The following is a 15,102-nucleotide window of genomic DNA, read 5'->3' on the forward strand; positions in this document are numbered from 1 at the left end:
AACAACATGATCAGCCCCTGAAGCTGAGTGACAGAAAGGTTTGGCTTGTTGGCGTATGATTTAAAGGGGGCCTATGCTCAAATTCGGTTTATATCAGTATGTAGTGTCTCTACTGGGACATGTCTCCATGCTTTAATGTTCAAAAAGCTCTTTATTTCTCTCAGCACCTCTTTTCACCCTCTGTCTGAAACCAGAGCCCATTCTGCTCTGATTTGTTAGCTGGCCGGCTCAACTGCTTACAAATGTCCCGCCCCCTAGCCTATCACGTCCAATGTGTATGAGTGCTAGCCAATAGAAGTGTCAGTGTTACATATTAATGTCACTATGTTCAGGAAGTAAACGAAGGAGTCCAATGGAGGCGTTTAGGAACTCCCTCTGCAGGGATGTTTAAGATTTGACCGTTAACATGCACTAAAACCTATATAACACTAGAGGAAAGGGAAAACCCCAGAAAGCATAATGGGGCCTCTTGAAGTTGTTTCTAATGATTCAATATTCTTGAAACTAATTAATCTTATCACACTGTGTTTTTCATCAAGTAAAATCAGCCTCACATCAGAGGTCTACAATTTAATCAGTGTTTTGCATATTTGACAATGTGTACATCTCAGCATCATCACACACAACAAGTAATAGTGAGGGCGCTGCGAGTGTTGTTGGTGTGTTCGCACGACAAATGGAAGCAGGGAAAGGGTGGTGTGTTCAAAGACCGCCTGCACAAACCTGATGCCTTCACACATTAACACAGAGAGCACAGAGGTTACAAACCAAAGCCGTCAATTTTATAATTACAGCTCTTTCTTCCTCCTTGACGAACACAAAGAGGGATTTTTCTCACTCCATGCTCACATCCTCTTTCTCCCTCTCACTGCACAGCTTGGCCGGCTCACATTAATTGCTCCAGAAAGCTGTGGAAGCACAACAAGTGCTTCTCACCCTGCTATAATTGTGTCTGTGGGAGTTGGAGGGCTTGAGAAGAAAGAGGGCTTTGCTGCTTACGGAAAGGCTTTGTACTGTGTCTCTGGCGCTGAGGACGTTTGGATGAAGCCTGATGTGGTGGCGCCCTCTAGTGGACTGACCGTGAAAGGTAAATCATTCCTTTTAGGAATTAAATAATTGGACACATATCAAAGTCACACATAGAGAATCATGTCCTTCATGTTTTATATAACGAAATCACTCATTGTCAATTTATTTTATTATACAATACATGACATACATAAACCCTAATGGCACAAGTGTAAAACGCACAATGAAAATGTATTGTAATAACAGTATTATTTTGTAAATGCATGCTATCGTTATGTCTGCTTTTATAGGACACAAGTCTGTCTATGTTAACATACATTATACCTGCTTTTAAAAGCAACTCAATGCCCATTTTTTCAGACCTATCAATGTTTAGTTTTTTTTAGTCTTTTATATTTTTTCTAGCCATTATTTAATTTCTGTTATTTTGCCTATTGTTGTGAAGCCCTTTGTGACGTCTGCCCTCAAAGTAGCTATAGAATTAAACACACTTATTATATTTGTTATCTGTCCTGGTAACTTTTTATATTCTATCATCACAGTATATATTTTATTTTTAGATAATAATTGACAGATTTCTATATAATCTTATGTCAAAACATGTTATATAATTCTAAATAGTATGTATCCTGCCCTCTGCACTAGTTTAATTTCTCCTTTAATGAAATATTGGATAATTTAAAGTTATTCAAAAGAAACCATGTCCTAAAAAAGCCAATTGGTTTCATCTGGGACAATGTGTTTGTAGTTTTATACAATGATTGTATGTTTAAGTGTAAAATCCTAATCTGGAAAGTAACTATTAAATATTTTTATGGTGGAGTAAAGAGTAAAATATTCTATTCTGAGGTGTAGTGCACTTTACTTTCCACCACTTCCTGTATGTCTTTGTAATGTGTGCCAGTATGTGTTGTTAGGCCTGCAGCTGTGTTGTAAACGACTTTAGACTGCCGACCACATAGCCGGCATGATGTCATCTTCACGTCTATATACTGTACAGTTATACTTGAACTATATGTCAAACCAAACCCTGACACACTCACTGTCTGTAAAATGTTAAGCAGAAATAGAGCTGCTGCTACTGTATGGTTTATTTATATGCAGATAGAAAAGGGAGGCTTGCACTGCAGGAGGAGAGTTTATACTTTAATGTGCGTGAGTCAATGTATACATTTCTGAGGCAAATGAGTAAAAACACGAAAGCAAGATTTTGCGCTAAACATGGATAATTTTTATTTAGCTAGTGAGTTATCTAGAGGAGAAAACTGTTACATCCTTGCAGTTGCCGCTTTGGGGGAATGCCCTCGGACCGAGCAGGGGGGGGGGGGGGATTCTCCCAAAAGTGCTTGGAGTTGTTGAGGACAGCCTGAGCTTTCGTACCGAAAAGTACATCAACATCAGAGCAGCAGCTTTCTCCTCAGACAAATGCACTTCAGAGTGACAGAACCACAAGAGAGAAAAAACAAAGATGTGCACTGACCGGAGCTCGCCAGCCCGCTGCATAATGTAATCTTTTGGTACACAGAAACAGATGCAGAAAAAGAAGGGGAACAGGTGGAGGGAAGACACTTCCTATGATTGGCATGATTGTAGTTGTTTCCCAATTATCTCATCCCAACCTGTCAATCATCCAAACCTCTGTCTGAGGAGGGTCAGACACCTGAATACAGATTCAAGTCAAATTCATGTTTAATTCTCCTCAGGAGCTGACGAGGCTCACCAATATCCCAAACATTTGAGGCATTAAAAAAAAAAAAAATTACAAATAAGCCCGGTGAAATCTTCTGACTACTTCGGTTAGTCAGTTAGTTGCTCACAAACAAAATCAAAGAAGAAGAAGAACACAGAGTTAGAGAGTTAAGGGTATTGGTAGAGGCCGTTTAGGAGGACTGAAAGTGCTTTAGAGACAGTTTTCAAAGTGGGTTACGCTCTTTTTCTCGTGAGACAGGAACACGGGGTTTGATGCACCAGTCAACGGATACGGATGAGTCCATCTATTGTCAAGTGTTCACATACATTGTCGTCTTCAGCGGAAAGAGTTGTGAGAGCCTTTCCTCCTTTCGTGGTTAGGCAAATTTTATGTAAGGTCCTACGTCATTAGTGTTGCAGTTCTAGCAGAGAGCTTGCTTGAGATTACTGTTTATTTCTATTGCGCTCCTGGCGAGAGAAAGAAAGCAGAAAGAGATGGTCAGTGGATGGCATCAGAACAACAGTAAACAAACATACGCAGATATTAGTGCAGGATAATACAAGTTCAGGGCCCAAATGTCCCTATCATTCAGGTCAGAGGTTAGGAGACGTTTAGCATGTTAGCTACCTAGTACATGTGAGTGGGGTCTGATGTAGACCATGTGGGAAAATAATAATGACATTTGTATTGTGGCCCTATCATAATTCACTTAGTTTGTTCTATGCTGTCAGTTACAGATGCCTTTAATGTCCTCAAATAACTCATCTGACATCCAAGAGCCTATAAGAAGTCGATCGATATTTAATTGATTTGTTATAATAGATGTAATGCCTTTGTTGTGTCCATATGCACTCTTGCTAATCCCCAAATCTCAATTATTACTTCAATGCTTTAATTTTGAGTAAATGTGATCTGGCACTGTTTTTTTTTAATCAATTACACCTCTAAGATTAATGTTAGGTTGACGGCATCTGTCATTCATGCACTGAAGTTGCAAGGAATACAAATAGTTACTTACAGGCTTTGATATACTTTATTATTAATCCCCGTGGGGAAATTGTTTCTCTGCATTTGACCCATCCTTGTGTTAGGAGCAGTGGGCTGCCATTATGTACAGCGCCCGGGGAGCAGTGTAGGGAACGGTGCCTTGCTCAGGGACACCTCGGTAGCACTTGGTCTTGCCGGGACTTGAACTGGTGGTGACCTTCCAGTTGCCAAGCCAAGTCCCTATTGACTTCGCCACCACCGCCCCATTAGGCTCCTAATATAAAAACCACTCCTTATCTTACTCATTACTGAGAGGAACACTAATGAATCACTGAAGTGAGGACACTTGTTCTGTTTAGTGTCAAACTGAGTTATACAGTAGGCAAGTATGCGCTACAAGAAGGAAGGAATTTACTAAAAAAGTTTGGATATGTTTACACTCAACAAAATATAAGTTATCACAGCCCGACTCGAATATCAAATATTCAAGGTAGTGTTATGGATTACAATTAGGTAGGAATACAGAGTCCTTTGAGGAGTGGGTGTCCATGTCAGTGGTCTGGGAAAATCCCCGTGAGACCACTGCACTGTAACTCTATCTCCATAATGGCCGCCCACCCTGGGGACAGCAGACTGGTATTCACCCTAACAGCATGAGCTTCTATTTCAGAGGAAGAAAAGCACTAACCTCTTAGCATTAATGACCAAATTAGATATGCTAATAAAATCCTGCAGCAACATTTAGATCCAAAGCCATCTCTAAGGATAGCACTAAGGGGAGGGGTTGTTATGGTGCAGGTAGCTTGGTGGTTTGACACCTCTCAAAGTTGGGGAAGGACAGGCCAAACAACGGAGAACAATTAACCTTGTCAGGCGAGGCGAGGGTGAGCCTCCGCCCGGCCTCCTATCCTGTCATGTAGGAGGTCAGGGCTACAAAAGCAGCACAGCGCAACGCCTGCACAGCGCAGGATGAAACAGGCGTTCTACTGACAGGTTGTTTTCAGAAGCCTGAAAACACTGACTTGAAATATTTATGAGTAAGTAACCCAGCGCATATTAACAAGGTCAGCAGAGAAGAGTCAATACAGCATCAATGGAGCACCAGCAGTGGGGGAGTGGGAGAAAAAGAAGGGAGGGGGTCGTGGGGGTTTTTCTAAACGCAATCAGATTAGCATACTGGTGAATCTAGGAATGGCTGCTGCAGAATAGCTAGCATGTTAATCTCTCCTCGGCTGCCGTTTCTCCACAGCCTCCCACGGAGCATTTACCACTTAGCCTAACATTTGTGGTGCACCACTGTTATTACCACTGGGACATATTTCAGGTTCCCCACTGGGTGAGCCTTTCACAACTATTTGCACAGACAAATGTGATCACTTTTAGCATGTATTATGCTGTGAACCAGTTCTGTTTAAGGTTGAACGTTTAGTACATCCGAGGCAAACTGTTCCAACTCTGAGGCACATGGCAGCCAGTTTGCAGGCCCAGGGCTTATGTTGTTAAAGACTAATAAAGCAAGAGGAGCCTGTGGAGAGCAGGGAGGCTCTGCGTTCAAAGAGAGATCAGAGCCTACATCTGCCTTTGTCTGAGAGAAGGAATGCCAGGAATGTGGGCTATTTCAGGAAACCTCTATGCATCTAACTCCACTTCACCGCAATCTCCACAGCACAAGATGGCTGATGGGGATTCAGGCTTTCCTGAATCTTCCGATGAGTAATGGTGGCATGTCAATTCACTAACAGGCCTCTAGGAACTTCCCTTAACACCAGACTGCTCGCTCAGCCACAGGATGTTACAGCCTCTGCCGAGGAGCAGGTGGAACGAGATCAGCTGATTACAGCCTGGAGCAGTGACTCAGGGAAAGTTTCCTCCATTTAAGAGAAAGGCTAACTGTACTGAACTCTCACATGCATACCAGCAAGCTATTTACAGATCTATTCATGTTTATGTATCTCTCACCTTCCTCAAAGCCTCCTCCTCTTCCTGACGTTTCTCGTAATGTGCAAAGTCATCAAAGATTGAGGTGGTATGCTTGAAAGTGGCGATAATTTTAAGCACTTGTTTGGCCTTCTCCAGAGGCACTTCCTGAGTGTCCCTGGAGTTGGTCACCGGCTTGTTGTCATTGTTCTCCAGCCGGATGTGTCGCAGCTGGTTGTTGGGCACGTCTTTGATGAACGCCCACTTCACCTCGAACTTGCCCTTCCACTTGTCCTGAGACCAGACGCCCGCGTAGGCATTGTAGTCCACCGGGGAGCGCATCTCGGCCACGCCGCAGAAGTGCCCGCTGCCGTTGACGCTGAACAACAGGTACAGGGGGCCCTTGTTGCCCAGCGAGCGGTAGGCACCGTCCAGACGCTTGTTGCCGTGTTCTGTGCTGCACCAGATGGAGTACTTGATGGAGCGGTGGATGTCGTCTTCAGAATAGCTCTTGATAATGAAAACGCGCCCGTTTTTCAAGCTCCAGTCAAAGTCTTTGGGGTTGTAGTTGTTGAGGGCGCGCAGCTTCTCCAGCACGGGGTGCACTTCACCGGAGCAGGGGGAGGCATTCAGGGGGACTCCCCCAACCATACCGAAGCCCTCACCACGGTTCCTGGGAGCCACCCAGCGGTTGGGGGGTGGACCGGGCTGCTGGGGCTGCTGCTGATGGAGGGGCTGTGGGGGGCCAGGTTGAGAGGAGAGGTGCATGTGAGGGGGGCCAGGGGGCATATGCTGGGGGTGCTGGGGGGACTGGAGAGAGTGGAGCTGGAAGGGCTGGTGTTGGGGCTGGTGTTGATGTTGGTGTTGGGGCTGGTGTTGATGATGTTGTTGTTGTTGATGATGTTGTTGTTGTTGGTGATGTTGATGTTGTTGGTGATGTTGATGTTGTTGGTGATGTTGATGTTGTTGGTGATGTTGTTGATGTTGGTGATGGTGTTGGGGCTGAGGGGGCAACGGGTTCTGCAGCAAGGGCTGGGGCTGAGCTAGGAGAGGCTGCTGCATCATGGGCTGCGGGGGCATCATATTCTGAGCTAAGGGGGGCTTGTTCATTGAGCCCTTATCGTCCCAAGTACCAATGTTCATATTGTGCTTTATGGGGGGCGGGGGAATGGCGCCTCCTCCCATCCCCATGTTGGCTTTGGGTTTGACCTTCGGCTGCGGCTTGGCCGGCTTCTTGGCGATGGCCGCCCAGGAGGCAGGTTTCGGGGCGGAGGAGCTCACAGGCGGAGGGAGGCTATTGGCTGCCATGCTGCTCATACCTGCTGTGCCCAGTGGGGAGCCCACGGTTTTGGTGACAGCTGCCACCATGTCCGTACTCAGTTTCAAGCCTGTCATACCTTGCTCAATGCTGTTCAGCATCGGCACTTTACTCAGCTGGGTGTCGCTTCCAAAGCCCGCCTGTCCGTCCGTGATGGCCCGACCCAGAGAGCTGGGGGCGTAACCGTAGCTGTTACTGTAGACCGAGCTCTGGGTGGACTGGCCCTGAGAGACACTGGTTCCCCAGGTGGAAAAGTCTGCATTACCAGGGAAGAAGTTGAAGCCATGCTGGCCCAGGAAGGGGGGGGTGTTCCCCAGGGCACCGGGCTGGCTAAACACACCGTCAGGGAGGAAGTGAGGCTCGCCATTGCTCATCTGTCCATAGGTGGTCAGGTAGGGCATAGGGGGGTCTCCTGCTGTGGACCAGGCGGCCTCTCCCAGAGAGTAAGGGAAACCAATGGATGGAGCATAGTAGCTGGGCATGTAGGGGTCAGACATTGGTTGGTAGCTGTTATTCTGTGAGGGATAGGGAGACAGGCAGGTAATGTACTAAACATGACGAGAGAAAAACAATAAAATCATCTAGTAATTAAACATGATGACATGCTATGCACAGTAAATATGGATTGTGAGTTAAAGGTGGGGTAGGTAATTTTGGAGAAACCAGCTCGAGTGTGCTAGAATTTGAAAATACACAGCCGGAAAAAAATCTGCCACTTCCTCACAGAGCCTCTCCTCCAACACACACGAATGCGCACATGACCAATGAGGGCACGAGATAAATTTGTGCACAGATGGAAGGCTGACAGGAAGGTAGGCCATCCAGTTACTTTAGCCGGACCGGCTCAGATGACTGGTCGTGCTTTTCACAGCACTACGGTTTCCACAGATGACATTTTTGAATGGATTTTTTGTCAAAGCACTTTAAGGCTGTTAAGAGCATTCCATGGAATATAAAAAAAAGTGTATCTCGAGCCGGTTTCTCAAAACTTACCTACCCCACCTTTAAGGTATAGAAACATTTTTAATCTCTAGAGACACACAAGAAAATCTAAAAGGGAATGGAGTTCTTTTTAATGTGTGTGATGGCTGAAATGTGCAGCTAATTCGTCAATAATATATTCTAGGTATAGTATAAAGTGACATAAAATATAGGTTATATTCTGGCCACCTACTAGTGACAGATGTATGGTATGTATAGATCATATAAAGGTTTATTTTAGGACATTACCTGATTTGTCTGGCCGCCTAGATAAGGCTCAAAGTCATCATCGTTGACTCCATCCTTTTGATGCATTGATCCGTTTTGCACTAAGGATGGAAAAAGAGGATGGTAATTCATCATATGTGTGCTGCATGTGAGTCAGAGGTATTTCAAGATGTCAATTAATTATGCTTGTATAATCCAAAATAAGACAAGATCTCAGTGTTGTGTAACATCAAAATAAATGCAGAATTAGGGATCACTGCTAACATACATCAGCTGCAGTTTAGGCTACATTTCCAAAGCAGAATCACTCAGTATGCAGATAGCATGTTAGCTAATTTCCATGAAAACAGTCGCCCTATGAAGTAGCATTTATAAATGAGGGCTCGTGCACCATTTTACCACCCGTGTTAAAAGCCTTACCTTTATTTCCTTGTCCTTTGGGTCTCTGAAATAATGGGCAGCACAGGAAAAAGAGATCAGATCACGACAGGAAACAAGAAGCACACACAGATAACAGGCTGTTTCCTACATGCAGAAATACATTGGATTGTCTTCTCCTCGGGCTAAAACCCTTCAGCTGCACATTTACAGGTTGCTTCGCGTTTATTGACCGGATATCAAACGCTGTGTGACATCCAGGAACTAAACGGTGCCGCATTGGCAACCGGTTACAGCTAGAGTTGGTTGGCAATACAGTCGGCCTACATTACAGCTAATAGCCACCACATATCAAAGACTTTGCAGCCTGTTTGATCCGGCGTGCCAAATCAGATCAAACTGTGCGCAAAGTTTCATTCCCCCGCACGGCTATTTTGTAGCCGTTTTAGGGTGTCAATACACCAACCTGATCGACTGTGGTCGCAGACATCCTCCAGGAACCGAAACTGATAGCTGTGTGTGAGACTGTCCACGGCTTCTTCCCCCCTGCCTCTCTCTGCACTTCGGTGCTTTCCTGGCTCGTCTCTCCGGCTGTCCAATCACTCTCTCGCGGCTACAATGTTCCGTTTTCCTCCGGCGCGTCTGCTTCTTACAATCGGCGACTCTGCTGGGTCTGTGTGGGGTAAAGCGTCAGGTTATAAGGTGCGATCCTGCCAGAGATCGGGGTTTAGCAGTCAATCTGAAACTGCCTAGTGTCTTACCATTTTCCACAATGGCGGATAGGCTTTTTACTCCCGCTTCCGTTCCGTTCTGCTGCTCCGTGACCTTCCGCCTGTGACGCTCTGAGTCATGTTACACACTTACACTTCACATGACAGTCACAGACAACAAGTTCCCTGCTGCAACTAGGCCTACATTATATTTTATATTTTGTATTATCCTATAAAAATAGTCACCCCTGTAGTGGGGATCCTCTCTTAACTCAGCCACTAGGCTACATGCCACTAATGCATGGACTCCTGAATCCCGATGGGAATAAAGCTAAATAAATAGGCTACAAAATATGATGCATGAAAAAATGTACTTCAGTTTTTTTTTTTCTGCTGCTGTTTACTTATATTCCCCTTAATTTTAAAGAAAAATATTGAAGATTTTTTTATTTGATTATCAAAACCTATTATTATTTTACAACAAGATTTTTTAAATTACCCCTGGACAAATTAGCCCCACTTCCACGAAGTAAAACTGCAACAAATATTACCCTTATACATGAATGCATCATAATTACTTATCTAATAATATCACATAGGCCTCAATACAAACTCACAGGAGCCATTTTGAATGCAAGACTTCTGTAACAGATGTCTACAGTGCAGTATTTCTACTGTTGAATAAGTGAAGGATGTGAACAAATACTTGATCACTGTCTCTCAAATTGCAAATATAAAACAGACTATTAAAGAATAACTAAGTAAAATAAATATATTGAACTCAAAATTATATAATTCAAAAAATATCAAACCTATAAAAATAACATTGACGGGGACCATTTATTATGAAATAATTACTTTTTCTTTTGATACTATTTTTGTAATTACCGAACTCTGATGTAATGGACTACAACTGTTGTGCTACGCGAGTAAACGAGAGTCACTAGCTCTAGTCTCGCGATATTTCCCCAGTGGGTCGCGGAGCAGTATGGCAGCCGTCGCGCTGAGGTCCTGCCGCAGAGGACTTTCACAGATTTTAAGTAATGGAGGCCCTGCTGCTTTGTCCTCACAGCGTCTCGAAGGTCTGTTCAAATCTCCACTTTAGGCACAATTAATTTCACAACGTTTAAATTATATATAAGGGCATTTAAACGAAGACGAGGGGGTGTGGCTCACACAGACTGCGTCGTCTTAAAAATGTAGGACATGTAAACGGTGCTGATTTAGCGCTTGCGATTGTTTTTGCAACATGTCCTTTGATGTAAGTTGTATTTGTAACATATTTTTACATTCATTGGTGAATTGGTTGAATATCTACCCGCATTCTTGGTGTCCTTGGTGGTCGACATGAAAAGAATGACCACGCTGTTTTTCTATTATCCATGTGCGGGTTTCAAGTTAGCGTCAGAAGAAGCCTTATCTTATAAAATGGGGTGTGCAGAAGTACTCAGATCTTGTACTTTAGTAAAAGTACCAGAGTGTAGGAATACTCTTTTACAAGTAAAAGTCCAGCATACGAAAAAAGGCTCATTTCAGACTAATATATGATATGTTTTATAATTATTGATCATTAAAGTGTTATGAAAGCTGGTAATGGTGCAGCTAGTTTTTAATGACTTTGTATGTATGTATCTGATTTAAGAGTTGATTATATTTCACATATGTAGTGGAGTAAAAGTACACCATTTAACTCTGAACTGTAGTGGAGTAGAAGTAGACATTTGCATAACATTGAAATACTCAAGTAAAGTACAAGTATCTCAATATTGCACTTCAGTACAGTACTTTAGTAAATGTACTTAGTTACTTTACACCACTGTGGGTGTTACAATGTGTTCAGCAAAGTTGTATTTCTAATTTAGCTACTTGGCTAATGTGCAACATTTACATAAGATGTTTTTCCATAGCAATAATCCTCTGCTCTGTGCCCACCAGGGGCCCGGAGACACAAGTCCACAGTCCAGTATGCCTCCCGACCAGACCTTCCCAAGCTGGCCTACAGGAGGGTGAAGGGGAAGAGCCCCGGGGTGGTCTTCCTCCCGGGATATGGATCCAACATGAATGGGCAGAAAGCCGAGGCACTGGAGGAGTTTTGTAATTCACTAGGCCACTCATACCTTAGGTAAGTCCTCAAAAACACATACAGTAAAGTACAACATTGATCCGTTCAAACAGACATACCGTATACATACAGTGTTGGTTGTGGATATCGTATGTGTAAAAACCTACAAAACAATCCAACTTTTCTTCTCAGCAATCATACTTGATTCATGTTGTATATTGTAGTATTTTGTGTAGTTTATTATTTTACTCATTATAGATATACGGAGCTAAGCTATAACATACATGAGGTGGAGAAGATGCATACATTCACCACACACCCGAGGTGTATTAATAGGAACAAAATGTAGTTTTCTGTGAGAAAATACATGCTCACTATATCATTAAGATACCATACATTTAGTGGCGTTATGAGACAAAGAAACGGCAGAAAAGTTGACAAAGTAAATAATAATTACAAGGAGCATGATGCCTCAACACAAGAGTATATATCAAATCATTCTCTGCGGATTTGGTTATGAAGAGAGGGGTTTGCTTGCACTATGTTGTGTGCCAAATGCCTTTTAAATGTAACAGAGTTATAACAAGCAGTGATGTGTTTCATCTAGTTCCTATAGGAGTGCATTCAAACGATGAAACAACTGGAAATGTGTATCTGCTCCAAAACGTATGTTTAGTTTTCTCAATTTGAAATGACTCCTTCACTTAATTAACATATTTAAAAATACCATTACACACCTCTCCTTATCCTCCTGAGCCTCTATTCCTGAGGTGATTAGATATACGACATGTCTTCATCACACTGACTACTTAACAGCCTCATCCTATGTTTACTGCAGTATATAGCTGATTTACTGCACTCATAATGTCTAAAAGAAAAGTAACCTTTCCCTGATCTGTCACGGCTTGCTTATGTTTTAGCCTCTGATACCCGTGACCATGGTCTGCTCTATTTATGTTTCCCAGGTTTGACTACACAGGACATGGGGCCTCGGAGGGGGTGCTATCAGAAGGAACCATCGGTACCTGGAAAAAAGATGTCCTCTACGTGTTGGATGAGTTAGTAGAGGGGCCACAGGTAAATATCTCCTCTGGTCATGGCCGCTCGCACGAACTGGGGGTAGCAGCCTAATACAGGAAGTTATATAAGAGTCTGTTCGCATTTAGAACAGGTTTAATGTCCGGATACAGGCTTTCAGGAATAAGCACTGTTCTAGCTTTTTATATGAAACATGTGATATAATTTACCAAGATTGGGCAAAATATAGGACTTGGAAAACATTGATTTTACTCAGTAAGGGTTGTTCAATATTCATGCATTAAACGGTACATATTAGGCTAATATCTAGGTATCAGTGAAGCTCTATATACAGCTCTAAATACAGTCTGGAGACCAATACAAAATTATCAGATACTCTGGTTCTATTATTTATAGGTATGTGTTTGAGTAAAATGTACATTTTTATATTTTATTTGAAAAACTACTGACGACATTTCTCTGTGTTGGAATTCAACAGACACGGGAATGTAATGGCTGCCATACATGTAGAGATTGAGATTTAAGAACAATTTGGAGCGGTCTCTTCATTTTTTCCACAGCTGTATGTCTAAGGCTTTTATTGTGAAAGAATAGTTAACGTGAGGCCAACAGGGAACCAATTGAAACCAGAGGCTCATTATTGTACAGCCATGACATTGTGCAATCAACATATACTTCATAATCTAAATTCAAAATATTACCTTTAGCCACTTTAGGTTGAGCACAGAGAAACTTCACATTTGCAAACCAAACATTAGTACCAAACTCTGCTCGTGTGCTATGCTGCACATTAAGGTTCAACCATCTAACTGAAGTAGCAATAAGAACACTTTGAGTATATGCAAAATGTAGTATTTTGTAATTGAATTTCCTATATTACAAATCTCCTCCTGCACTTAACAAATTACAAAAAGGAGTTTTGTTACAGAACCAATTAACCATACAGACAGCAAAATCAATAATAGAATTGGCACTATTACAAATGATTACATCCTCTTTCTCTAGTATACACTGTATGTTCCACTATGCCTCCAGAAGATGGCGCTGTGTAGCAACAATTGTTGTATCATTAGTCTTCCACTGCAGAGATTACCTGCACAAATCTACTGATGGAGTGTTACCAATTAATTGACTGTTTTTGCTTTCTTGTAGATAATGGTGGGCTCCAGTTTAGGGGGTTGGTTGATGCTGCTGGCGGCCATTGCAAGACCGGAGAAGACTGCAGCTCTGGTGGGCATCTCCACTGCCGCCGACCACATCGTCACAGTGTACAACTCTCTTTCTCTGGAGGTAGGGATCAGATAACATCACATTTATCATGTTCTGTTTGAAAATCTAAATGTTTTCCTGAGTTGGATTTTGTTTGACTGCGCAGGCACGCAAGGTGTTTGAGGAGAAGGGGGCGTGGACTCTGCCCACCAAGCATCCGGAGGAGGGTTTGTACGACTTTAACATGGACTTTCTGAAAGAGGCAGAAAATCACTGTGTTCTCCAGAGTCCCATCCCCATCACCTGTCCTGTGCGGCTCATCCACGGACTGAAGGACGAGGACGTGCCCTGGCACATCTCCATGCAGGTGGCCGAACGCATCCTCAGCGCCGATGTCGATGTCATCCTGCGGCGACAAGGCCAGCACCGCATGTCCGAGAGGGACGACATCAAGCTCATGGTCTACACCATCGATGACCTCATAGACAAGCTGACCACTCTGGTCTGAGGAAGGGGGGGGGGTGAGCTTGAGAGGTTGCTCAGATGAGGAAAGAAGGACTGAATGCTGGGAAGTCAACCCTCGAGTAGTTTACCAAACAATGGCATGTTTTTTTCCCGCCAAATATGACCTTTTATCCCTCTTCCCGCACTTCATGTGTCATTTCAACATGCCGTTATTATCAGCAGCCTCCCTGTAAGCGGTTCCCTTATATCTTCAGGTTGCATATGTATGTGTTCCAGGTTATTATATGGAGTGTGTTGTGTTGGCCTTGGTTAGAGGCATCAGTTGCTGCGTCCCGATGCTGCCGATCTTACTGTTTGACTGTTCCCCCCCCCCCCCCCCCCCCCTCCCCTCCCTCTTGACTTTGATTCATAGTTGTCCTGTGCCTTTTTTAATCACTTTCCACCCGTTTGGCCAATAAAACCACTGCACACAGGTCTCAGTCTGTTACCACAACCAACACGTCATAATCAGTTGGCAAACAACTGCTGTTGATATTGAAATGCAATGATATTATATTATAGTAACGTTTTATTCATTGAGATGTGGATTCCAGAAACCTTTAAGTAGTGTACTCTAAAAAGTGTCAAACTCAGACGTCAAAACATCATGATTAAGAAATATGTAAAAAATAAGCACATGTCTTTTATATACGGAGTAAACACTGCACAAAAATAGAATTTGCTAAGTTTATTAGCACATAATAAATCCCGGTACTGTACAGCGAGTCAAAATCATCAAGGGTTGTTTTCTGCAGTGTGTATTTTATTTAGCAGAACAGTCTGTTACATGACTCCCTGTACCTGCTGGCCTTTAGCCACGGAGAGCTGAATGGAGCCACTGGACTGTTGATTATTAACATGTAATTGGCAACAAGCACTATGCTCAATGGGGCGCAACCAACCACTTAACTCCCGGGGCCACTTCACTGCAGCGCTGACCTTTAACTCGTGGGTGAGCTGTGTAGTCACTCATTTTTCTGTGTCAAAGCTAAAATCAAACGTCTATTTATGAGAGCATAAAGCCCGGCAGTTATAACGCAAGAGAAGCTTC

The 15,102-nt window shown here is 43.3% G+C and overlaps 2 protein-coding genes across 3 annotated transcripts; one reads left to right on the forward strand and one right to left on the reverse strand.

Annotated features, from left to right (window-relative positions):
• Positions 1 to 2,162: 2,162 nt before the first annotated feature.
• ythdf3 (YTH N6-methyladenosine RNA binding protein F3) lies at positions 2,163 to 9,543 on the reverse strand. Of its 2 annotated transcripts, XM_079661304.1 has the most exons (6): positions 9,290 to 9,543; positions 8,995 to 9,201; positions 8,571 to 8,595; positions 8,172 to 8,251; positions 5,666 to 7,456; positions 2,163 to 3,186 (listed from the first exon to the last, which is right to left on the reverse strand). In XM_079661304.1, exons 2-6 carry the CDS (start codon positions 9,016 to 9,018, stop codon positions 3,163 to 3,165), a joined length of 1,944 nt encoding a protein of 647 aa, XP_079517430.1. In that variant the 5' UTR covers positions 9,019 to 9,201; positions 9,290 to 9,543; the 3' UTR covers positions 2,163 to 3,162. The 2 variants fall into 2 exon arrangements, with proteins under 2 accessions (XP_079517430.1, XP_079517431.1); XM_079661305.1 differs by lacking the exon at positions 9,290 to 9,543 and having other exon boundaries at positions 8,995 to 9,283.
• Positions 9,544 to 10,161: 618 nt separating this feature from the next.
• abhd10b (abhydrolase domain containing 10, depalmitoylase b) lies at positions 10,162 to 14,684 on the forward strand. The gene is made up of 5 exons (XM_079661325.1): positions 10,162 to 10,320; positions 11,174 to 11,360; positions 12,266 to 12,377; positions 13,491 to 13,628; positions 13,714 to 14,684. The coding sequence occupies exons 1-5, from the start codon at positions 10,227 to 10,229 to the stop codon at positions 14,053 to 14,055; spliced, it is 873 nt and encodes a 290-aa protein (XP_079517451.1). The 5' UTR covers positions 10,162 to 10,226; the 3' UTR covers positions 14,056 to 14,684.
• Positions 14,685 to 15,102: the final 418 nt, after the last annotated feature.

Source organism: Notothenia rossii, assembly GCF_949606895.1.
Source record: "Notothenia rossii genome assembly, chromosome: 12".
Taxonomy (NCBI): domain Eukaryota; kingdom Metazoa; phylum Chordata; class Actinopteri; order Perciformes; family Nototheniidae; genus Notothenia; species Notothenia rossii.

What these genes read in the sequence shown, in the direction of transcription:
- abhd10b (XM_079661325.1), top strand. Translation starts at nt 10,227, where the DNA reads ATGGCAGCCGTCGCGCTGAGGTCCTGCCGCAGAGGACTTTCACAGATT. An exon ending in CTAGGCCACTCATACCTTAG is followed by an intron (nt 11,361 to 12,265) that starts GTAAGTCCTCAA and finishes TATGTTTCCCAG; the next exon opens with GTTTGACTACACAGGACATG. An exon ending in ACAACTCTCTTTCTCTGGAG is followed by an intron (nt 13,629 to 13,713) that starts GTAGGGATCAGA and finishes TTGACTGCGCAG; the next exon opens with GCACGCAAGGTGTTTGAGGA.
- ythdf3 (XM_079661304.1), bottom strand. Translation starts at nt 9,018, where the DNA reads ATGTCTGCGACCACAGTCGATCAG. An exon ending in CTGCGACCACAGTCGATCAG is followed by an intron (nt 8,596 to 8,994) that starts GTTGGTGTATTG and finishes CCATTATTTCAG; the next exon opens with AGACCCAAAGGACAAGGAAA. An exon ending in CAAAGGACAAGGAAATAAAG is followed by an intron (nt 8,252 to 8,570) that starts GTAAGGCTTTTA and finishes TTCCATCCTTAG; the next exon opens with TGCAAAACGGATCAATGCAT.